Source organism: Culicoides brevitarsis, chromosome 1 (genome assembly GCF_036172545.1).
Source record: "Culicoides brevitarsis isolate CSIRO-B50_1 chromosome 1, AGI_CSIRO_Cbre_v1, whole genome shotgun sequence".
NCBI classification, from domain to species: Eukaryota; Metazoa; Arthropoda; class Insecta; order Diptera; family Ceratopogonidae; genus Culicoides; species Culicoides brevitarsis.
In genome coordinates, this window is record NC_087085.1 from 38,106,150 (window position 1) to 38,131,494 (window position 25,345).

General features: G+C 24.7%; 3 protein-coding genes across 3 annotated transcripts; 2 read left to right on the top strand and 1 right to left on the bottom strand.

The window, feature by feature from the left end:
* Positions 1–95: 95 nt before the first annotated feature.
* On the bottom strand, positions 96–2,520 carry LOC134837124 (ELMO domain-containing protein 2). Its single transcript, XM_063852455.1, has 3 exons — positions 2,232–2,520; positions 999–2,136; positions 96–173 (listed from the first exon to the last, which is right to left on the bottom strand). The coding sequence occupies exon 2, from the start codon at positions 1,958–1,960 to the stop codon at positions 1,022–1,024; it is 939 nt and encodes a 312-aa protein (XP_063708525.1). The 5' UTR covers positions 1,961–2,136; positions 2,232–2,520; the 3' UTR covers positions 96–173; positions 999–1,021.
* A 6,140-nt stretch (positions 2,521–8,660) lies between these two features.
* On the top strand, positions 8,661–20,866 carry LOC134837783 (uncharacterized). The gene is made up of 4 exons (XM_063853170.1): positions 8,661–8,706; positions 13,184–13,455; positions 19,323–20,572; positions 20,629–20,866. The coding sequence occupies exons 1-4, from the start codon at positions 8,661–8,663 to the stop codon at positions 20,864–20,866; spliced, it is 1,806 nt and encodes a 601-aa protein (XP_063709240.1).
* A 1,853-nt stretch (positions 20,867–22,719) lies between these two features.
* LOC134827316 (uncharacterized) lies at positions 22,720–24,097 on the top strand. The gene is made up of 3 exons (XM_063839914.1): positions 22,720–22,972; positions 23,595–23,716; positions 23,851–24,097. Exons 1-3 carry the CDS (start codon positions 22,756–22,758, stop codon positions 24,034–24,036), a joined length of 525 nt encoding a protein of 174 aa, XP_063695984.1. The 5' UTR covers positions 22,720–22,755; the 3' UTR covers positions 24,037–24,097.
* Positions 24,098–25,345: the final 1,248 nt, after the last annotated feature.

A 25,345-nucleotide genomic window follows, 5' to 3' on the forward strand; every position in this document is an offset into this window, starting at 1 on the left:
AGCCATATACAATTTTTTGACGTTTGTTGAATTTAGGGTGAGTTTTTAATTTTGAGAGAAATTTATTGAAACATTTTTTTTAAATATTTTTTTTATTCGCTCAGCAAATGATGAAATTACATAAATTAGTACGCGATTGGCAAAATATCAATAAATTTTCGAGATGATTTTTCCTAAATTTTTAAGTTCATAGAAGGATTTTGACAGTTTAGTGATGAATTTCATAATTTTTTGATGAAATTTTCTTTTCTTTTATACTTTTTTTTTAATTTAGCTAAATTTTTAAGAAATTAATTATTATCATTAATTAATTAAATGATTTTTTAAAATATTAAATTATTATTAAAAATGAAAATAAATATTTTTTTAATTAATTTTTTAATTTAATTTTAAAAATTTAGATATGTTTAAATATTAAAAAATTTCTATCAAAAAAATGTTTAAAAAATTCTATCAAGAACTTTTAATTAAATCACAATTTTTTTAAATTTTAAAATAATTTTTACTAAAAGACGCAAGTCATAAATTAAAATTTTCTAAAAATTGATATTTTAAAATAAATTTAAAAATTAAATTTTCAAACATTTTGAAAAATAATTTAAAAATTACTCAAAAAATTAAATTTCATCAAAAATTTTAATTATTTTCAGAATTTTTGATGAAATTTGAATTTTTAAAATAAGAGGTTTAAAAAAAACTTTTAAAAAAAAACTAAAATTATAGTAAAAAAAAAATTTTTTTGAACAATTTTAAGTTAAATTTTTTTTTAAATTAAATTTTCAAAGTTTTTTTTTTCAAAAATTTTAATTTTTTTTTTAATAAAATTTTTTTCAATCAAATAATTTTTTAAAAATTAATTTTAAATAAAAAATATAAATATAAAATTAAAAAAAAAATAAAAAAAAAAAAATTTTAAAAATTATTTATCAAAAAAAAATTAAATTTCAATCAAAATTTGTGAAATTTTTCAAACTGTCAAAATCATTCTATGCCTTTACCCGATATTACAATTGGCCTATAGTTAAATATTTTCGATGGACATGTTCATTTTGAACAAACATTTGTTATTTCCTAACGCCCTGAGGATGTCATGTTCAAATTTTCGGTGCACTTCGCTAAACTCCATAATACTTTTGGGCTTCGCTTCTACCCAATACCGATCAAATTCAAAGAACAAATAGCAATAAAACTGATGAAAATTCTCAATGCGCGGAAATTTATCGGATAAATTGTAAAAATGCGTTTTCGCGTCGCCATTTTTGAACAACCGATATGCCATATTGGTGATATTGATGCCGACAACAGCAAATGTGTAGCCGTGATGCGGATGATGCGAATGAGAGAGCAAATGTCGCGCTGTGCCGGGATACTTTCTCGCAAAGTACAGAAGATTTTCCAAGCCTAACATGCCCATGCCGCGAAAATCTGTCTTTGGATCGTCGCCTTGGAAGCCAATGTCTTGCCATTGTTTCGTGACGCGAGATTCGAGCGGGGTTTCTGTCATCAAAAGATCCCATAACTCGATTAGTTTCTTCTCGTGTTCCTCATTTTCTTCGTCATATGGCTCCGTTCGCATTTCTTCGACGATGTGATACAAGCGACGATATCCCCATATCATGTCGACGCACTGCCCGAGACTTTTGGGAAACGTTAAATGCACCTTTGGGTTGATTCGTTTGACTAGCAGGATTGTGTTGACAGCACGATTTGTGATTTCAGACCTAAAAACGACTTCATCGATGCCATGTTCGACTGTCGTATCGAGATGAACTCGTAAATTGCGAAGTTGAGGCGTTCGAGACAACTCGAGACTTCGTTCGACCTTTTTCACACGCTTGGCGCCCGCTTCGATGCCATAGCAGAGCCTTTGGAGTTCACATAGTCGCGTGAATTTGTGCAAGAACCACTTGATTAAAGGTCGTAATGCTAAATAAACTACATTGAAGTAGTGATTAAGCATTTTTTTGTTCACACCAACACGGGATCTGGTGAGTTAATTTATTCTGTCTTTTGTTTTTCTTTGCAGCTTTGAGGTTGTTGCAGATCTTTCTAGAGTGCTACGTGGATTTTTGTACTTGTTTGTGCTGCTATTTTACATTACCAAGGTGATATGCTGAAGATTATGCGCGATTATTTCTGTGTTTGTTGACATTAAATAAAAAAACAACAACGAAAAAAATCTCATTTAAAATTAATCAACTTTGGCATTGAAAGTTCACGATTTATCTCACCCTTTTGGTCCAGAGTACATTCAACGAATTTCAGGTGAATTTCAATTAACTTCTCTACTGAAAAATTTAATCTGATTGTTTTCTTGCAGCAAAATTCTCTTGCACAATGTTATGAAGTTAGAACTGTCAAAATTGTATATGAAATGACTCACGAGTTTTCGTTCAATGGATTGGAATGAAATTTCTGACTGAAATCTGTCTTAATTTACGGCGGTTTTGTGTAAGAGTTGGTTTTAATTATGTAATTAAACCGAATTCTTGCATATGTCTAAGACAAATAATAATGGAATCACTTTTTTTTGGTTCACATGTGTTTCCCACAATTATATGATGAGAGGAATTCTATGCAGAAACAGCTGATTCTATTGTTATATGTTTAGGTAGGTATATGGAAAAAGCCGCATATGTTAAATATCTGTTTATTTGTACGATGAGACTTGGAAGAATCAGTATATCAAGTGCCGTTAGTAAAGCATTACTTTTGGAAGAAAAGTTGTAACTCATTGGATGAGGTAAGAAAGTCTGTCTGTAAAATTTGTCTTTGATAATTTTTATTTTTTCAAAAGATTTTGATTTTTCTTTCATTTTTAGGAATTCGAAGTACGATGGATATTTAAAGTCAAAATTAAAACAATTACTGAAATCGACTACTGATCTGAAAATAATAAGGCATTAAGTTTCAAACCTAAAGTAAGCTTAAATTCATCGATTACATACAGCCGAAGTAGTAGTCTCACGGATGAAGGACTATTAAAATAAGAATAATTTTTAATAGACACTAAAAGACTTGCAAGGTAGACAGTTTGGCAAAAAATGTTGAGTAGAATATATCGAGTGAAATCGAAAAAAGCGAAAATCATTTATTATAAGAAAAAGAATAATTCGAGATGTAAGAAAACCAAGGATTGACCGAGGCTCCTATCTTCTGTATAGGCAGGAATGCGCTGCACAGAAATTTTTGAAAGCTTCATGCTCAATAATGAAAGTACTTCTGCTCAATGGAATCTTGATAAAGTGGAAACAATATGGGAGCTAATAAGGCAAAACTAAAGCAGACTTCAATGTTCCAAGAGCATCTTTGTGCTGATATAAAAATAGAAAATCAACATGAGGAACAAAATTCACTCGAAAAACATCGTCTAATTTTCAAAAGACCTATTGAAACAATATTAGATCTCATGATGGCTTCAGTGCAGTCCAAAGACCTATTGTGATCAAGATTTTTATTCACTAAATAAAATTCCTTATATTTTAATTAATTTTAGAGAACACTAAACATTTTCACTAATTTTGACAAATTGCCAAAAATATTTGTCTTGCTTAAAGTAACTCAAAATGCGCTTTTATATTTTGACTACGATTACTTCTCAAAAACATTCATTTTCATTCGATTCACTTTATATTAACTTTCAATGAGAACATTTCATCAAGACCTCCATTTACATTCTCATCACGTGCTAATATGCAAAATAAATCGAAAGTAACGTTTTCTATGATAATTTTTTTTTTTAGCATTTTTACATTTTTTTTCCCTGAAAACCGATTTTAACATTCGATTCAATTGCAACTCAAGTTCAAAAACAAAGAAGCAATAAACACGAGCTGTTCGAAGTTACAAAATATCGAACAACAATGAGTTGTTATTTTTTAGTTACAAAAGAAATGCATTATTTTTATTGTTTTTTTTATATCGAATTTCTCCAAAAATATATTGCCAAAAATTTCGTATTTAAAAATATCGTGAATGATTTTAATTCACTAACAAATAATAAAAACGTTCAATTGCATAAGAAAAATTTTATTTGAAAAATTTCTTTATTTTTTTATGGGAAAATAAATCATCAAGTGATGCACCAATGTATTACATTACAAGTTATTTACGTGATTGATGGTCACAAAACATGTGCTTTTATATCACAAAATGTTCGTTAATAAAAATTAAAAACATTAGATTAAACAACAATTACATCATTTTTATTCTTATTTGTAATTATTTAGAATCAAATTCATGATCGTGTTAATTTTTATAATAAGATATTTCCGTATTTATATATTTTTAAATAATTTTTTACATGATAAAAAATATTAAAGTTTTTTCATTAATCATCACGAAAAGATAATCATCAGTTAAATGTTGGTCAGTTTTGTTCCTCTTTTGTTTAATATTGTTTAAACAAGTCTTTTTTAATAAAATACACGAACAAATAATAAAGAAAGATAATAAAAAAATTACAGGTGTTAACTATACAACTTTAGCAATGCCATTTTTTGTTATTAAATTAAAGAAAAAAAAGTAAGGTTCTGGGAAACATTTTGTGAGGAAATAATTTATTTTTAACATTAATTTAATATCAATCAACCCGAAAAATACATTTAAATTTATTTTTAATTTAATTCGTACTTCAAAAGTTCACAGCTATGATATATGCCAAAAACGAAATAATAATTACATTAAACTACTAATCATGTTCACGCTATTGTCAAATTATACCAAAAGCATTAAATGACATAATTTCTCAAAGCCGCATGCAGTTAACCTACAGAACTAGTAAAAATATTATATGAAATTTAAAACAATAAACACTAAACAAACAAAACTGAAAGGAAATAAACGAGGAAATAAAAGTTGGGTTTTTAACAAAAATCAGCGTGGAAAACAATGAAATGTTATAGTTTTCATTATTATTATTGTTATACTTAATGGAACATTATACGACGACCAACAGGTACTTTGGTCTACTAATAACAAACCAAAAGATATCTTTAGGCAACTTAGATTGAAATATTTTTTGGCTAAAAAGTACAAACATAATTGGATTATGATACAAAGGTTACCTAATATTCAAAAAAAAAAACTTACATAAATTAATCATGCAGCATTCTCTCTAAAAAAAAAAGCAAATAAATAATAATGGAAGTCATAACTCGATAATTTGTATATTTTTTCTTTGCTAGACATGTCTCTCTTTCGTTTTTACGTGCAAAATTACTTCATTATACATATTTGGCCCAGTATAATGATAACTAACATAAAAATACGTGAGACTAAAAACAATAAAGAAAAATTGCAAAGTAAGCCGAAAAAAGTTTGTTATATGGGATAAAGTTGAAATTAGTACCCAATAGTCATAATATAATAATACTCATTAAATATGTAACAAATTTGATGAATATATGAGATATTATAATAATAAAATAAAAAAAAACTGAAAAAATGCATGAAATACGAGAATTACTCAAACTTTATGAGAAGAAAATTTGTTTGCAAGTGTTTTGTTGAATTAAACTTAATAATACTTAATATAATTTTACAACTTGTAAAACTTGGCATGTGCAATTGCCACCCTCGTACGACCTCATAAAAGAGACACGAGAAATGTGTCATAATGAGAAGCACGAAAAAAGTGACAAATGCGCAAAATAAACATCAGATAAGACAATTGTTACATAAGTTAACTATTTTTTTAACTGATGCTCTATTTTGCTTGTCATATAAATTTTTTTTATAACATTTGATAAAAATCTTTCGAATAAATAAAAAGAGACCTTCAACTTTTTTTTTATTTCTTTTGGAGTAAAGTTAGAAAGATTTCGTGAACTTTTTTTAAAATATTTTCGTGCTTGAATTTTAAAGGTTAAAATATGAGGAGGCGGTTGGTAAATTATTTTTAGAAAAACTTAGAAAATTAAATTAATGATATATGATTTAAATAAAATTTTTTTATCAGCTGAAAGAAAGTTTTTCTCTAAAAATATTAACTTCTATAAGATTTTTTTATTGAAATGTTTATAAAAAAAAAATTAAATGAAAAGTCCATAACTCCAGTTATATATGTTAATAAAGTTATTATTAAATAATAATAAAAATTAAAATAAAAAAACAAGCATAATAACAATTATTATGTTCCTTAACTTTAAAATCACACGCTTTAAATATCTTATCTACTCATAAGCTTTGAAATCAAGTATATGTTACAAAAAAGCAAAATATTACAACTCATAGACATTGTTCTTGACAATTGATGAATGACTGAGCAAACATTCATAGACAGACCTAAAATCCTATATATTTTGCTCACACAGAAAAAAACAAACTTTTTTTTTCAAGACAATCATATTTCACAGGTGTGATGCAATTGTCTGCAAAAAATTTTGCTTGATACTTGCACACAATAACGATTCCGTGCTAAATAAAAAAAAGTTAATGATTTTCCTTATTTCTGTTAAAATAAATCTTTTAGTTAAATAAAATTTATTTTTATTGAAATAAAATAAATTAGATTGATTCAACAATTTTTCGTTCTAACAAAAATCATAATATTTCAAATTTTTTTAATTAAAAAAAAATTATTTTAATTTTTTTAATTTAAAAAAAATAATTTAATTTATTTTTTATTTAATTTTTTAAATATTTAATTTCAATGAAAATTATACCAAATACCAATAATTTAATTTTTTTCTATTTTTAAAATTGATATTTTTTTCCATTTAATGTTTTTAAATAAAAAAAATTAAATAAAACCAAAAAAAATAATTAAAGAAAATAAATAAATTACATTTTTAATTAAATTAAAATTAAAAATTTATAAAAATAATAAAATTAATTTAAAAATTATTTATTAATAAAAATATTTTTTTATTATTAATTTTCATTAAATTAAAAAATTAAATTAAATTTATTAATTTATTTTAATTAAATTTTTATGATTTATTAATTTGTATTTCAATTTATTACTTTTTATAAATTATATTTTTTTAATATAACATATTAAATTCAAGAAATCATGTATCTTGAAAAAACCACAAAAATTAATAACCACAATAAAATTACGGAATCTAATCTTATTCATGAGAAAAATTATAAGTTTTAGGAAACAAAAATTGATTATTTTTTATTAAAATATTAATTAAATCCAATTTTTCTCATTTTAAAATTTAACATAAAAATACATAATTTTAACTATCATGTTCCTCTAATATTAAATATATGTTTAAATAATTATTAATCAAGTTAAATTAGCAAACAAGATGCAAAAAAAACGTGTAAAGAGAGGATGCGTGATAATTTTTATTTCTTTTGTTCCAACAAAAATCTCGTGTTTATCGAGATATGATTAATTTTATGCATAATAAACCCTTTCTCATGTTTTTTTTGTTTCTTGTTTCACCGCGTCGACTTCGATTATCGTCCACGAATCGCACGAGGAAGGAAATAAGAAAAAATAAATAATTATGCAGCAAATGATTTTGAACGAACAGCGGTCAAAAATTAGAGCAATTCACTTTCAACTTACACTACTTAACTACAAAAAGCGAGTTCGTCTCTGATGGTATGCAAAGTGGAAAGTGAAGTCATGAAAAAAATTGATTGATAGATCTATGTTTCGGTACTGGCAGCATTTTTGTGATATGATAAAGATTACTTAATGTGAATTGTATAAGAAGAAGGTTTTCGGATGACCTATAAATTCGTGCCACGCTTTATTTCGATCAATCAATTGCTTTTTTATGAAGAAGAAGAAGCTTTACGTTCCAATTCCTGTGATTCGCAAAGTTTTTGTGATGATTGAAAAAATTCCATTGAAAGTTACCAATAAATTGTGTTTTAATTTATGGTCTCCAGTTCAGTCTTTGAGTCGAGTAAAGAAACAAAAGCATCATTAATGTCGCTTATGGTTGAATTGAAATCACTTCTTTCGGATCGAAACAGGTTTAAATTCACAAAAAAAGACAAAAGATGAATTTTTTATCATTTCATCAGATTTTGACACTTTTTGCCAATTAAAATTCCGCCAAAATTTACTTCCACAAAAATGCTCCAAATTTAAATTGAATATTTGCAAAAATTTCCTACATCCTAATGCAATTTTATTCAATATTCGTGCATTGGAAGACCTTTCTCTTTAAAAAAAAAAGCTACACGCTTAACATTTGATGGTATTTTGTCGTATAAAATTTATTTATACGGAATTGTTTGCCATAAGAAACGCGGTGCTGCATAATATCTATGCTACTACGGTCTATGGAGCTGCAATTTGGATTTTTTTTTCTTCGCTTTTCTTGCGAATGTATAACTTTGGTCTGCGTGATGTAGCTACATGAGAGACGGAACATGAATAGAAGCAACACCGATAGAAACAAATATTATTTCAAGTCGAGTCTTTTTATTTTAAGTTTTATTCAGTGTCGAGACGTTGACACGAATGGTTTTAAAAAATATTTATTTATAAGGAATTATTTTTTTTTATAAATAAAAAGACGAAAAAGTGCCTTGAAAAATATTCAGAAAAAAATATAAGAAATTTTTAAATAATTTTTTTTAATTAAAAAAAAAATAAAGTGAAAATTTAAGAATTAAAAAGAAAAACGTTAATGATAAAAATAAAATAAAATTAAATAAAGAAAAATAAATTTAAAAAATAATTAAAAATGGGTAGTATAGGAAGTAATAAATGGATATGTCTTTTAATCATAGGTAAGTCAAAAATTAGATAAAAATGAAAAAAATCAGAAATTAATTTTAACTGTTAAGTATAAAAATTTATAATATTTTTGAAAATTTTTATAAAATGTGAAAAAATTATTTTTTTTAAAAAAATTATTTTTCTTTGGTTGAAAAATTAAAAAATTAAGAGCAATTTGAAAAATAATTTTAAAAAATAAAAAAAAATTTTAGTGAAATTTTAAAAAATAAAAAAAAATCTTAAAGAGACAAAATGTCAAAAAAAAAAAAAAATAAATAAATAATATATTTTAAAAATCCAAAAATCCATAAAATCGATATATTGAAAAGTGGAATTTTAAAAAAAAATAATATAAATTTTTATCAATTGTAAAAATTATTTTTTTAGAAATAAAATGAAATATTTTAAGTATTTAAATTAATTAAATTAAATAAAAAAAATTAAATGCTTGGTTTGGATTAATTGAAATAAATTTTGTTCTTCAATCATCAGAGACCTAAAAAAAAATAAAAAAAAAATATATTGTTAGATAAAAATTTTAAATTTTATTTGATAATTACCAATATCCAATTATCTCCTTTAATTAATTAAAATTTTAAAAAATTGTTAATACCAAATTTGTCTTTTTTTCTAAAAAAAAAAACATTTCATTAAATTAAAAAAAAAATCACAGAAACATATCTTTAAAAAAGTTTGCACAATCTTGTGGTTAATTTTGTGTGTAATTTATATACACCTTGAAATGTATATCATTCAAACATATCAGCTGCCGAGAGTTGCAACTCTAAAAAAAAAATAACTACACGGATATTTTGTTGCAATTTTCGTCTGATTATTGATTTGCAAAACAAAAAAAAAATCTCGAATAAATTGCTTTGTTCTTGAACCATTTGTGTGAACTCCTCCCTCACTTCACTTAATTTAATACGAAAAAAAAATTGCTTAATACTCATTTTGGTCTATGACAGTTCTAACACGATCGATTGCAAACCTATTGTTGTTAATATTATTCGGGATTTTAATCAAAATATATCATAAAGTAACGAAAAAAATAACACACCCTTTTAATTTTTTTTCAAAAAGTATTGTCAATGCGAATTTATTTAGGTTCGAACAATAAAGTAGCGAAAAAATTGTTCGCTTTTTTAATGATTTAAGAGTCCTTTCATATTTTTTTGCATTTATTTGTGACTAGATTAGATACACCTACAAAAAAAATAGAAATAAATTTGGTGTCAGACTCATAAATCAAGCTGCGATAGTTAATTTTGAGTTTAGTTCGTGAGGATTGGATAGGATTTGAATACAATGAGATAAAATATGTAAATAAATGTAATAATAATAAATTGGCAGTAATGATCGATTCTTCATTTTATTTATTATTATTATAGTTATTAGTTGGTGGCAAAGTATGTTTGTTCGTTTGTTGTGACATGTGTTTTTTCTTTCTTTCGGTTAAAATATGGAATGAGGAAGTCATGAAAAGATGTGATGAATTGTGTTTAAATAATGGAGTGAGTTATGTTATATAATAATAGCGAAAAATGCATATTACCGCTATGGGAGTTCTAAAAATATTTTTAGTTAATTTTTATTAAAAAAATATTTTTTTTTAAATTTTTTTGAATTTTTGATAAAGTTTTTTTTTTATTTAATTTTATTTCTAAAAATTAAATATTTTTAATTTTTTTTTTTTTTTGATGATAAATCTCGTTTCAAAGATTTATTTCTGAAATTTCTAAATTTAATTAACATTTTTTGTAAAAAAAAGAATATTCTCAATAAAACAATATAAATAACAAAATTTTTTTACCTTCATAAATTAAAGTAATGCATTCCTTCTTCTTAATTTTGTAATAAAAATTAATTTTTAATTTTCTATAATTTTATTTATTTTTTGTTTTTAAATTAATTTTAATTTATTTTTACTGTTATAAAATTTCCTGAATTTTTTTTAAATTGAATTGATAATTTTTAATTAAATTTAAAAAAAAATTAATTAATTAATTAAATGTAATGAACCTTTTAATTTATTAAAAATTATTTAAATTTTTTTTAAAGCTGATTTTCAACTTTCTTCATTTAAAAAAATATTAAAAAATAAAATAAACAAATATAATTCACAGTTTTATTTTAAAATAAATAAAAAATTATAAAATTAAAAAAAATCCAAATGATTGATAAATTTTTTATTTATTTATTTAAAATATAAATTTTATTTTTTTTATTTTTAATTTTATTTTTTTAGCAATTTTTTTTTAGAATAAATGTAAAATTTTTACTGTTAAAGTGCCTAAAGTTCCTGAAAATTGTATATTTTTTTTAAAAAATAAATTAATAATTTTAAATAAAATTTAAAAAAAAAATAAAAAAGGTGAAATTTTAAAATTAAAATAAAATAAAATTATTTAAATTAAAAGTCATGAATCTTCTAATTTATTAAATATTATTTAATTTAAATAATTTATCATACTCAATTTTTTTAAAAATAAAATAAAAACTATTAAACTTTTTCATTTGTCATGTTGAGGAAATTTAACCACTTACCTAATAACTCATTTATATATTTTTATATTGAAAACTTTTATTTTTATATTTAATTAACTCATTAAACTGCACTTTTTTCTCTTTATGAGTTGAAAGTTCAAGAGTTCAAAGTTAATTTCACTTTCTTATCTCCAGCTTATTACATTTACTATCATTAACTTATTTTTTTTTTTAATTATAAATAATTTTCTAATTTTAATATTTTTATTTTATTTAAATTTCCTCACATGCGCCTCATTTGTTTTTTTTTTCTTTTCCTCCAAAACTAATTATTTCCAATATAATATAAAAACTATAAATTGTTGCTGGCATGGAAACAAAAAAAAATAGATTAGACACTTGCAAATTTTAATTTCCTCGATTTTTTTTCTTCATTTTCGTTGTTTAATGTAACAATAATTTATTTAACATTGATTGTATTATTTTTGTACATTACATGATTTTTTTTCTCTCTCGTTCGTTCGTCGCTCTCTAAAACAAATGATGCATTGTGTCTGGCTTAGGGGGGAAGTTAAGTGCATAATTACGTTTGAAATTGTAATACTTCTCTATTACTACATTTTTTTTTGCTGCGAGTTTGAATGATGAAATGGTCGTTAAGCTACATGACGTTGTTAAATTCTGTTGGTTCTTTAAAAAAAAATTTTTTTTTCAGAGACAAAACTTTTGCTTTCATTATTTTTTTTCGTTTGCTCGACAATAAAGTGTTTATTATTCAATTATTTTATCTCTCGTGAATGCAAATAATATTTCATGTTACCGTTTTTTTTCTCGCTTTGTCTCTTCTTCTTCTTCTTCGTTTTCTTTGGTTTCTTGCACACCGCAATTACTTTGAAAGCGAAAATTATTCCCACAAGTAGCGAGAAGAAATATTGCAACGATCATGCTATAAAACATTACAATGTCTCATCATTATGCGATCGCAACCTTCACACATTTCTCGCGTGTTTTATTTTTCAGCTTCTGTTTAAATTGGCGTTCTATTAAATTTTTATTGGAAATATTTCGTAATGATGAAAAATTTGAAAAATAAAAAAAAAATATTTTTTTTTAAATTAAAAAAAATAAATTATTAATTTTAAAAAAAAATAAATCAAATAAAATTATTAAAATATCAATTCATTAAAAAATTAAAAAAATAAATATATTAAATAATATTTTTTTTCTAATTAAAAAAATAAAATAAATTAAATTAAAAAAATATTAATTTTAAAAAAATGGTTAGAAAGAATTATAATTTTTTAATTTAATTTATATTTTTTTGTTTTTTTATTATTTTTAAATTAATAAAAATTTAATAAAAATTTTTAAAAATATTTAATTAAAAAAATAAAATATTAATTTAAAAAAATTATTAAAATAAATTAAATAAAATTATTTAAATATCAATTTATTTAAAAATAATTATATTAAAAAATATTTTTTTCTAATTAAAAAAATAAAATAAATTAAATTTAAAAAAATATGAACCATAAAAAATTTTTAGAATGAATTATAAATTTTTTAATTTAATTTATTTTATTAAATATTTTTTTTTATTTCATTATTTTTTAATTAATAAAAATTTAATAAAAATTTTTAAAAATATTTAAATAAAAAAATAAAATATTTTTATTAAAAAATAAAATAAAATTGGTTATTACATAATCGAAGAAACCCATGGAAGTAATGAGGGTACCGATACTTTTGTAACAAATTGTATTCAAATATGATAAAAAATAATAATAATAAACAACAATATTGCAATTTTCTTGCTTGGTCTCATTTTCATGTCATGTCGCTTTGCGCGTCGACAAAGCCTATTATTAAAGCGTTGCATTAGAAAAAAAAAATAAAAATTCTTCGACAACGGACAATATTGCCACTAATAACAATAATTTATTTCATGTGCGTTGCTGCTGCAGTGTTAACATACTTTTACTTTTGTTTTCTTGCCTCCAGGTTGTGCATTAACTGTCGGTGTCATCGAGGCAGCTGCAGAAACAACGAAACTAACTGCGAAAGATGCCACGAAAGATAAACGACAAATCGATAGACAAGGTGTGGTTACGATCGGAGGCTCGGCGAGCAATTCGCCACCCCGCTTCTATAACAGTCATGCGGGACCCGTGCAACAAGAAGCGCAAGACACGCCGACATATGTCACGCCAAGGAACGGGAAATCAGCGCATTATCGAGGACCTCCGCCGCCGCCGCAGCCACAGCAACAAGAGGTGAGTTTTTGAATTTGATAAGAGATTTTTTTTCCTAAAATAATAAAAAAAAATCGTTAAAAATTTTATGTTTAACATTTTTGTATAAATTTTATCTGATTTTGAAAAAAAAATACTTTTTAAGACTTAAAATGCCTTGAAGTAAAAATTATTTAAAAAAATTCAGCGATTTAAAAAATTTGAACTTTTTAATCATATTCTATGAAAAAATAAAAATATGAATTCTATAATAAAATTAATTATATTTTATATAAATTATTACTTTTAATGAGAAATTAAATTTAATTTTTTTTATTAATTATATTTAAAAAAAAAAAAATCACAAAAAAAAAATATTAAAAATTAACTTCAAGGCTTAAATCAAGCTAAAATTGATTAACATTTAAAAAAATATGTGTAGAATTTTGAAAAATTTTATATCAATTTTTCTGCAGACATTTTTTTAATTAAATTAATTTTAATTAAAATTTATGGGAATAATGCAAATTTTAGAAAAAAAATTTTTTTATTGAAAAAAATTATTTTTATCTTTATTTATTATTTTTATTTTTATAAAAATTATTATTTTTTTTTTTTAAATTATTTTTATAATTAAATTATAAGATTAATAATTAAATTATAAAAATTTTTTATTTCAATCATATTTTTAAAAATTATTTTAAAAAAAATCAGAAAAATGCTTTTCATCCCTAAAAATATTCAAATTAATTTTTTAAACAAAAACTTTTTATTAAATTTTATGCTGATTTTTTTTTCCTTAAAAATCAATTAATTTCCGATAAAAATCTCATTTCAATCAAATTTTCAATTATTTCTTATTATTTTAATAAATCTACGACTATTTCTATGATTTTTTATGATTAATAATAGTTTAAAAGCGCGTTTTAATAGTAATCGATTAGCATTTATCGACATATTTATTTATTAAACATTACATTTTAACATCTATCCAGTTACATCATCTCGACTCCAAAAGTCAAGTAAAGTTCATGAGAAACATTGTGACTCAGTCAGTTATTGTAAAAAGATATAAGACAACAAATCTCGTATCTTGAACATGATTTTCTCGTACTTGACTCAATTTTTAAGATTTTAAGAGATTTTTCTGATGATGACTAACTTAAAATTCCATTATTTTGTCAATCAAAAGGGAAAAAAGTCTCCTTCAACTCAAACTTGTCGCGAAAAATTCTTTGAAAGAGAAAACAATGAGAAAAATTCGTGTTCAAGTTAACATACATTCTCATTGTTAACTTGACTCATCTCAAAGGTGTAACCGTGCAAAAAAGTCTCTGAGGTTAATAAAAATTATGCCACTTCTGTAATTATTACGTGGCTTGTTGTTGTTGTTTTTTTTTTAATGATATGCACACAAAACATTTGCTTTATTCAATTATCTGAAAAAAAAAATGCTAAAAAAATATTGAATTGCAATGAAACAAGTAAAGTCCAGACATTTTTTTCTTTTGTCGAATACGAACGAGGTAATCGTGATCACGACTTATTTTATGTGCTGTGCTATCAAAATGCGCGCCGCCGCAAGGAAATGTTATAAAACACTTGTAAAAGGGTGATGTTCAACATACCGCAACAACAAAAGCTTTGAACATTTTATTGATGCTTCATTAATTGGAAAATTATTATTCTATTGTTTGGTGCCGCGTAAAATGTCTTCATTTTTTTTAGAGAAATAAAATTGGTTGCGACAAGTAAATTGATTTGCGCAGAGATTCAATAATATTATTTTTGCAGAGATTTTTTTTTTTGTATATTTTTATTATTGAGATTGGATAATTAAAAAAAAAAATTATAAAATTTGGCAGAGTTTTATTGAAATAATTTTTTTAATTAATTTATTTAATTAAATAATAATTAAATTAAAATTTAATTATAAAATTCATTTTATTTATTTAATTTTAAAAAATGAATATAATTAAAAATTAAATTAAAAAAAAAACAAAATTTAATAAAAAAAATATTTTTTATAATTAATTAATTTCATTAAAATTTTAAGAAATTTTTAAAAAAATTCAAATTTTCCAAATTACAAAAAAAATATATATTATTTATTAATTTATTTTAAATATTTCATTTTCAAAAAATTTTTTCCGTATAAAAAAATATTCATTTTGTGAGAAAATTAAATTTTTTATGAAAAAAATGAAAATAATTCCTTAAAATTTTTTTTTCAATTTTTTAATTTTTTCAATTATTTAATTGAATATCAAAATATTTTTTTTTTATTTAATTAATTTAATTTTAAATTATATTTTATTTAATTAATTATTTAATTTAAAAATTCAAAAAAATAAAATTTAATAGAAAGGAAGAAAATTATTTATTTTTAATTATTAATTAAAAAAATCGAGTTTCAAATTTAAAATTGAATAACTATTAAATTAATTTTTATTTTTTAACATAAATTTAACTAACTCTTGATTTTTTTTCAAATTTAAAATAAAAAAAAAGTTATAAAAATGTTTTAATATTTTGTCAAATTTTGGATATTTTTGATTAAATTTAATTAAATAAAAATAACTTAAAAATGAATTTTTATTATTTTTTTCTATTCAATTAAATTATTTTAAATATAAATTAAATTAATTAATTCTTAAAATTTTTAAATCATTTTTTTTATAATTTTTAAAAATTAACAAAAAAAAATCTTTAACTTAACTTTACAATTGAATTTAAAAATAAATCAACAAAGTAGTGAAATTCCTCACCTACAGTAGGATGTTATGCTAATCACAATAATTAAAAAAAAAATCACCTATCACAGTGACAAAACACTCTCTTTAGTCATACATACATAACTTTTTTTTTAAATCCAGCAAAACTTGTCCGTTAAACATGCATAACATAACATTCAACAATGTTAATTGACTTTCATTTGCTTATTCATTAAAATCACTCACTTTTCATACAAAAATACAACAAAAAAAATTAAACGGATAAATAATCGTTAAAAGTAAATCAATGCAACTGGCTGTTTTATCACAGCATCAACTTTTTCATGCATCTCATGAGATTGCCTTGTTAAAAGTTCGTTAGTTACTCGTTGAATTATTAAGATAATAAAGACATGTTTCCGAACAAAAACTTTTATTGAACCACAAATGATGCATATTAAAATCTTGATTTTTTTAATTTTTTTAAGTAAACTTGAATTTCTTTTCAATGTTTAGGTTAATGACGCATGTTATACATTTTCATTCGTTCACATGTCGAAGTCAAGTCACTTTTTGTTGTTCACTTGTTATACATGACTGAATGCATTGCGAATCGAATATAAATTTTATTTTAACATAAAAACTGTAAAAAAAAAGAAAAATAGAGAATGTGGATTAACAATATCAAATTTCTTTTCTTTTTTTTTTACTTTTTTTTATTTATTATTACCGGTTACTGTTTTTATTTCACTTACTCGATCATTTTGCACCAAATGGTCTTGTCTTGGTTTGTCCCGTGCTTGCAATAAAACTTTCTCCAAAGGTGTCTGCATTCTTTTCATTCATTTGTTCACAAGTTAGATAAGATTTAGCGCCTACCTGGCGTAATTGATTTACTTTTTTTTATTTGTCTTCGACCATTGTGTGTGATTGATTGACTGAACGAGTGCTTTTATTTATCCAGCTGGTGACCTAGTGAAGGTTACTTTTACAATTACGTACAAAAATGTTCACTTTCTTATTTTATTTATTTCATTTTAAACAGCTACTGTTTTTTATCGTCGCGAATGGAATTTACAATGTTAGTGATGATGATAAATTACTACTTTTTTTTTTATCACACACGCATATTCTGGTCAGATGCGGAATTGTTTGAGAAAGTTTTTTTTCTTGTTTTCTCGATAAGTGATTAATAAGTTAAACGACAAGTTTGTTAAGTAATCGCGAATTCCTATTACGTAATTTTTAGTGCAGTAATAACGGTTAAATGTGTTGAAAAATTGCTCAAAAATAAATGCGAAAAAATGAGAGAGAAATATTACTCACATTTATCATCGTGTTTGCGTTTGAGACAGTTATGGTATAATTGTTTCAGACGATGATTTTTTTTTTAATTTTTATTAAAAAACATACATTTCAAGGTCTCTTGGATGACTTACTTGACAAATGTTGGTGTTGTTATTGTGACATTATGTGAAGCGTTTATCGGTTAATTGTTTTGTTTTTTGCGTGTTTTTTTTTCGTGTTGAGTAGAGTAATAATAATGTCATATTTTTTAACGAAAATTGTTGGGTAAAATTTTTTTTGGAGGATGGAACAAATATGAATTTTATTACCAGTTTCGAAATAACAATTTCCATTAAGTTTAATGATGGAAATATTTTGAATTTGAACTCTCGTGACTTGATTCATATTTTAAGAAGATTGAAAGGTTTAACCTTTCTATTTCTTCACGAAAAAAAAATATAGAAATTTTTAAATAATCTCAAAGTAAATTAATAAAAAAGGATCAAAAAATTGTCTACAGCATCTTAAATTAGCTGCAAAGACTTAAAAATTAATCTTTGAAATATTTGGGCTGGTTGATAAAATTGTCAAGAAACTCAATATATCTTAGCATATGAAAAATATTTATCTCATTGCCTAAAAGTTATATTCCAACTGACTCGATTTATATTTGAAATGATTCATAACTTGTCAGAATTTGACTTTAAGACAATGAATATCTTGAAGTATTTTTTTTTCTGATGGTACAGTTTAAAGCACGGACCATTGTTGTTGTCAGGTCCATCTTACGATGATTTGGGCAGGTATACTTTTAAACGTTCAAATTTATTGCACTTTTCACGTAATTCAGAGCGTTTCTTTTAAATTCTTGAATACTATCTCAGTCTGTTTTATATTGTTTCGACATTTCATTAAAAAGTCTGACACCGTTGTACCACACTGAATGTTGTTCATTGAACGAAATTTCTTGTAATTCAGAAGTTTCTAAAAATTAGTATCAAAACATTATTTCGTTTAGACACTTAACATATTGTCCTGTCTCAATATTCACAGCGTCAAGATTCTTAAGTTGATTTTTTTTCTTAAAAATTAGTATCAAAACATTAAACGATATACGTTGATAGACACTTAACAAATTAGTTTCCTGTGACATTCGACAAACACTGCTTTCTATATTTCCGTGCGTCAAGATTCTTAATGCTCTGTTTTGTATTTTCTGTATTTTGTAAAAATTATTAATGTTATTTTTGATATCTTAAAAATTAAAAAATACTCACCATTAAACTTAAATCACTTTTGGTAGTTGCCTTGTCCTATAACTTGTTAGTTCACAATTCACGTGACATTGTAAATAATTAAAAATCATTGTTTTCATGTGACACTTTTTTCAAATTCAAAACTTTTTTGAGAGGTAAATGGCCTTACATCAAATTTTAAGTTAACAACCAAAGAAGTTCATAACTTTGCACTAAAAACAGTTATTTTTATGTCCACAGATTTTTATCTTTATTTCATATTTGATCTCATTAGTTCGCTACTTAGCCATTCACTGAAAAAGGATTGTTTCTCACATAATTTTTTTTTGTGAATTAGCCTTAAAATATTTCCGTTTGACACAATCACACCTACCGGACATTAAAAGGCTAAAACTTGCATAAAAACAGACTGCTCATTATTTTAACGTTTAACGTTATTATTGTTAGATTATGTGAGAACATAAAACAAAAGACTTTTTTTTCTACTGGTCTATTGAGCATTTCAATGAATCAAAGCCTTGTCTTTTTTGCAAGAGAAGGAAAAAACAAAGATGTCATGTTCCGATATTATCTCGTTAAGCGTTGTTGTCATAAAATAATGATCTTATCAAGTTTTTTCAATAAACATGATTTTTTGTTTGTCTCTTTATAGTTACCTGAAGAATACTTGAAGTTATTGCAACAATTGTCGATTCAGCAAGCTCAACAGCAATTTGCTCAAGCACCTGTTCGTCAACCTGAAAGAGCTCCAAATGCCAAGCCAAGACGTATTCAAGCACAGCGTCCCGTTGAACAGCAATACTTCAATGCTCAACCAAGTTTGCAAGCAGAGCCCGGAGTTCAATACATCACCGAAGAGGAATATCAGAGATTATTGGAGAACCAAAAGCAATACGAAGCAGCTCAGCAATCGCAGCATGTGAATTTCCCGAATCACATTCCAGGACCAATTGCTCCTCAACAAGAAGGATTAGGAAGTTTCCGATTGCCTCAAGGAAAAATTCCTGCAGCTTTCAGCAAATATTCGCAAGCCCAACATCTCTCACGTCCCTTGACTGATTTCGATAAGGAACTTGCTTTGTTGGTTGAATCAAACAAACCTGTTGTTCATCAAGGTCAACCTTTGCCTCGTCCTTCGTCGCTGAAACAATCTCAAGTTGTCCAAATCCCTCAACGTCATAACGAACCAATTTACGCTCCTCAGCATTTGCCTCCTCCGCAAAATATTCGTTACGCTGCCCCAGCAAACATTCAGTATACTCCTCAAAAACAAACTCAACAACAATCCCAAAAGCCTCCTCGCTTTGAAAGCCCGGCACATCGTTATCAATTATTGTCTTATGCTCCTCAGCAACAGCAAGCTCAATCTCAAGTGCCTCAACAACCAATTCGTCCCGATTTCGCAGATCCTCAAATCCAATTCTATTTCCCCAAAGAGAAAGACATTCAAACGCAGCATCAACCGCAATATCAAGAAGTGCCTCAGCATCTGTTATACGAAACACAAGGCGTCATGAAGGTTGTTGATCCTCCGCAATTGCAATATCAACCGCAAGAACCCCAGCAACATCGACCTTCGTCGAAATATCAATCCGCAAAGAAACCACAGCAAGCTGCTTTGCAATCAAGTCAATCTGTGCAACAAGAAACACAACGACCCAGCAATACGCCAACGAGATCTCAAATCTATGTCTCACGTACGACGCAAGGACCTCCAATTCCGAATCAACCACAGCCCGCTCAACCAACGCCTTCATCGCAGCAACAGGAGAAACCTAAATTGCCGCCATTGAAAATCGATCCTAATCGCCCCTTGACCCAAGAGGAATTCCAAAAACTCGTCGATCAGGGATACAATGTTGTGCCAGTTCCTGTTCCCGTTCCTTATCCAGTTCATATCAAGTAAGATTTTTGTTTATTTTTCTATAAGAAACTTTTCTAACCTCAAACTTTTTAAGCGTTCCCGAAACTGAACAAGACAGAAAGCAATCTCAACAACCAGAAGATCCCCAACCTTCACAATCACAGAGACAATACTTCTCACAGTCAAGCCGCCCAAGACATCATTCTCCCGCTTACAGATATGGGCAACAAACCGCTAGCGGCTCGAGAAACGTTCCAACGTACTTACAGCCCGTTTTGAGTCAAGATGGCTCGTATGCAGGAATTCGCGGTCCAAGCTCTGTCAAAAATTAAAAACACTTTCATTTAGTATAATTTTTTAGTTAAGAGCTACCAATAACTATACTCAATCAATTATTTTCCCATACAAGTATTTATCGCGTCTAATCATGAAAATTAGCAAATTACAGCTGTTGCGTTACCAACTATCCATCCGTAATTGGATATGAAAACCACACACAGACAACAAAACCAAAACATAATAAGGTAGTGCTAAATATTAATAACAATGACGCTGATTGCCAACCAACTCTTTTCATTCATTGTATTTATACCCGACTCCATTCAACGCTTGATGATGAGAAAAGTGCTCTCTTTTTAATTGCCCTCATGTAGCGATAAGTTTCTTCTTATTGTATTATTATAATAATATAGTAATGTGTATTTTTGCTTTGTGTAGTAATAATATAAGATAACTTTATTATTTGTCGTTGACGTGTAATAAAAATTAAATGCGAGAAAATTTGTACGATTAACAGACGAGAAACAAAAGAAAAATAAGAGGATGTTAAGATACATATTGCTCGATGATATTATTTTCATTAAAATTACTTCTTTGTTTTTTGAATTTTTTCAAAATTAATTAATTTTTTATATGAAAAAAATAATTGAAATTATTAATAATTATTTTTAGTTTAATTAGATTAATAAAGAGGAAAAAAACTTGAAAAATGTATAAAAATTAATTTTTAAAAATATTTGATGAGTGAAGGCTTTACCATATATCTGAAAAAATTTTATTATAAATTTTATTATTTTAAAATTATTAATTTTATATTTTAATTTTTTTATTATTTTGTTTTATTTAATTTATAAATTAATTTAATTTATTAATGATAAAAATTTTAATTTTTTAAAATTTTAAAATAATTTTAATTATTTTAAAATTATTTAAAATTTTTAATATTATATTTTTAATTTTTTATAATTTTATTTAATTTATTAATTAATAAAAATTTTAATTTTTTAAAAATTTTAAAATAATTTTAATAATTTTGAAATTATTAACAAAATTATTAATTTTATATTTTAATTTTTTTTATAATTTTATTTAATTTTATATTAATTAATTAAAATTTTAATTTTTTTAAAATTTTAAAATTATTAAAATTATTTTAAAATTTTTAAAAAATTAAAATTTTTATTAATTAATAAATTAAATAAAATTATAAAAAATTAAAAATATAAAATAATTTTAATAATATCAGAATTATTAACAAAATTATTAATTTTATATTTTATTTAATTTAATTTATTAATTAATTAAAATTTTAATTTTTTAAAATTTTAAAAAATAATTTAAAAATAATTTTAATAAATTCAAAGCTTTGAACATCTGATATCGCAGACAAAAACTAAAGTCAAAACAAAACAAAAATAAAAATTTCCGTTTGTTGAATGATTCAGCAAATATGTGAACTCTAACGATTACTCATAACATTACAAAAATAAAAATAAAATTTTGCGACTTCTATCGATAAATAATCGCAAAAATCGCGTTATAATTAAAAGCGAATATTAAATTCTTTCGTAAGTACCTATTTTTTTTTCATAAATATTCATTGTGTTATAATTATTTTTTTTTGTCAGACATGTACTTGCAATATTAACATTGAACTTTTACTTTGTATGACAGAATTTCATCAAAAATTGCAAAATTTCGTTACTTTTTGTGAACTCAATGCACTTTTAATCGCGATTTTTTTTTTTGCGCGCCATTTGCTTCAAAAACAAGTACAGACAAAATATTGTGCCACAAAGTCTGTCATTTAAATTTATGATTATATAAAAGCAATTGTTTTTCCAGTAATTGTCGTTAATACTGTTTTACGATTCATTTGAACGCTATCAGTCCTGCTGACAAGAACTCAACTTTTGAATTTTTCAAAAATCAAAGTTAAAAAATGTCGTTGATTATCACGGATTCTTATTCAAAAAGTTTCGAAGATGCTACGTCGATTTACGATTTTAGTGCTCATGATGCTACAGGAAGCTTAGTTAATTTCAAGGAGATGTATTTTAACAAAGTTTGTCTCATTGTGAACGTTACCGTAAAAGGAAAAGATGCCGTGACTTTATTAAAGAAATTGAACAAAATTAGGAGTTCGTTTAGTAAAAAAGGTGAGTAATTTGTGATCTAAATTCGTGACCTTTAAATGACTTTGAAACAATTTGTGAAACAAAAACAAATAATTTTTTAACACAAATAATTACCGTAATGTAGATAATTCTTATGGAAAAAAATAATATGTTCCATTAAAGAAAATAGGTTTTAAAATTCGTTCTTTTAAAATTTTTACGATAAGCTTTCGAATTTTTAACAAAATTTTGAATTTTTCAATATTTTTAACAAAGTTTTTGAGATTTTATAATTTTGATTAATATTAATTAAATAATTAAATTTTAACACAAATAATTTATGAAAAAAATTTTTCTATTAACTTCAAAATTGAAGTTCCATTAATTATTAGCATATTTTGAATATGTAACGGATTTTTTTCCATAAGAATTATCTACATTACGGTATTAATCGATAAATAATTTAACATGGAAAAAAAAATTCAAAAAATGCATTAATATTACTTTAACAACCTTGACAATGAGCTACATTTCACCGAAAAATGAATTGCAAATTAGAAGATAGTTAAACGTGAATAAAGTAAAAATTACAATAAAATTTAAAATTCAATAAAAATCACATTAATATTTACAATTCAAAATTGTGTCAAAATTTACTTTTTAGATTTTGCAATTTTGGTGTTTCCGTGTTTCCAATTTGGCGCCTCCGACACCGTTAAAGGACTTGTAAATTTTTTGAAAGAAAATTCATTGGAAAATATGTTTGATGTCTTTAATGAAGTTCAAGTAAGTTTTTATACTCATCTAATAGTTAATAACAGCTTTTTTGTTTGAATTTTTCTATGACTAACAAATTTTAAGGCGTCGCCTTATATTTTTATCTATGCCTTAAAATAGCTCAAAGTAAAACTATTTCACAGGTTAATGGACCTGATGCCTCCGAAATGTACAAGTATTTGAAAATCAAGCAACGTGGATTTATGGGAGGAATTATCAACAAGAATTTTACCATGTTTTTGACGAACAAAAATGGCGAGCCTGTACAAAGATTGATGCCAACAGTACCTGCTGATATAATTATTAAAGAAATAAGGGGATTGATATAAAGTGTTGTGTGTTATAATTATTCGAATTTAATATTAAAATGAATCATCATCACGATAGAAGGCTTGGAAAAACTAAATTTTTTAATAATTTTAAAATATAAAAAAAATCTAACAATTACAAGTTTGTGTTTTGGTTATAAATGGAATTAAAATTAATAATTTATGAGTTGATGTGAAAGTCATGTGAAGCAAAGTGTTTTTTAAATTATGAGTGACAGAATTTTTTATCAATACTTTTTAAGGGATAATGAGTAAACGTTATCTAAGCGCATTTTATAATTTCTTGACAAGGTAAGATTTTTTCGAAAGTAGATTATGTTAGCGAAAAAAATTGACCAAAAAAATTTTCTGGCAAAATACTCTTATTATGAGGGCTCACATACCGATTTTTCAAAATTTTTTCAACTTTTGTATATCACGGTTCTCCAGCTCAAATTGAAGGTTTTGACATTAGAAACAACTTTTGTTTTGGACTTTTTCGAAATTTTGCGTTTTCGATGTACAGGAGCCATTTAAAGATGTTAGCAAAAAAAATTGATGAAAAAAAATTTAAGTCAAAATCCTCTTATTATGAGGGCTCACATACCGATTTTTCAAAATTTTTTCAACTTTTGTATATCACGGTTCTCCAGCTCAAATTGAAGGTTTTGGCATTAGAAACAACTTTTGTTTTGGACTTTTTCGAAATTTTGCGTTTTCGATGTACAGGAGCCATTTAAAGATGTTAGCTTTGTATATCAAAAAAATTTGAAACAATGAAAAAAAATTTAAGTCAAAAAAATTTAAAAATCCTCTTATTATGAGGGCTCACATATCGATTTTTCAAAATTTTTTCAACTTTTGTAGATCACGGTTCTCCAGCTCAAATTGAAGGTTTTGACATTAGAAACAACTTTTGTTTTGGACTTTTTCTAAATTTTGCGTTTCCGATGTACAGGAGCCATTTAAAGATGTTAGCAAAAAAATTTGATGAAAAAAAATTTAAGTCAAAATCCTCTTATTATGAGGGCTCACATACCGATTTTTCAAAATTTTTTCAACTTTTGTATATCACGGTTCTCCAGCTCAAATTGAAGGTTTTGACATTAGAAACAACTTTTGTTTTGGACTTTTTCTAAATTTTGCGTTTTCGATGTACAGGAGCCATTTAAAGATGTTAGCAAAAAAAATTTGAGTCAAAATCCTCTTATTATGAGGGCTCACATACCGATTTTTCAAAATTTTTTCAACTTTTGTATATCACGGTTCTCCAGCTCAAATTGAAGGTTTTGACATTAGAAACAACTTTTGTTTTGGACTTTTTCTAAAT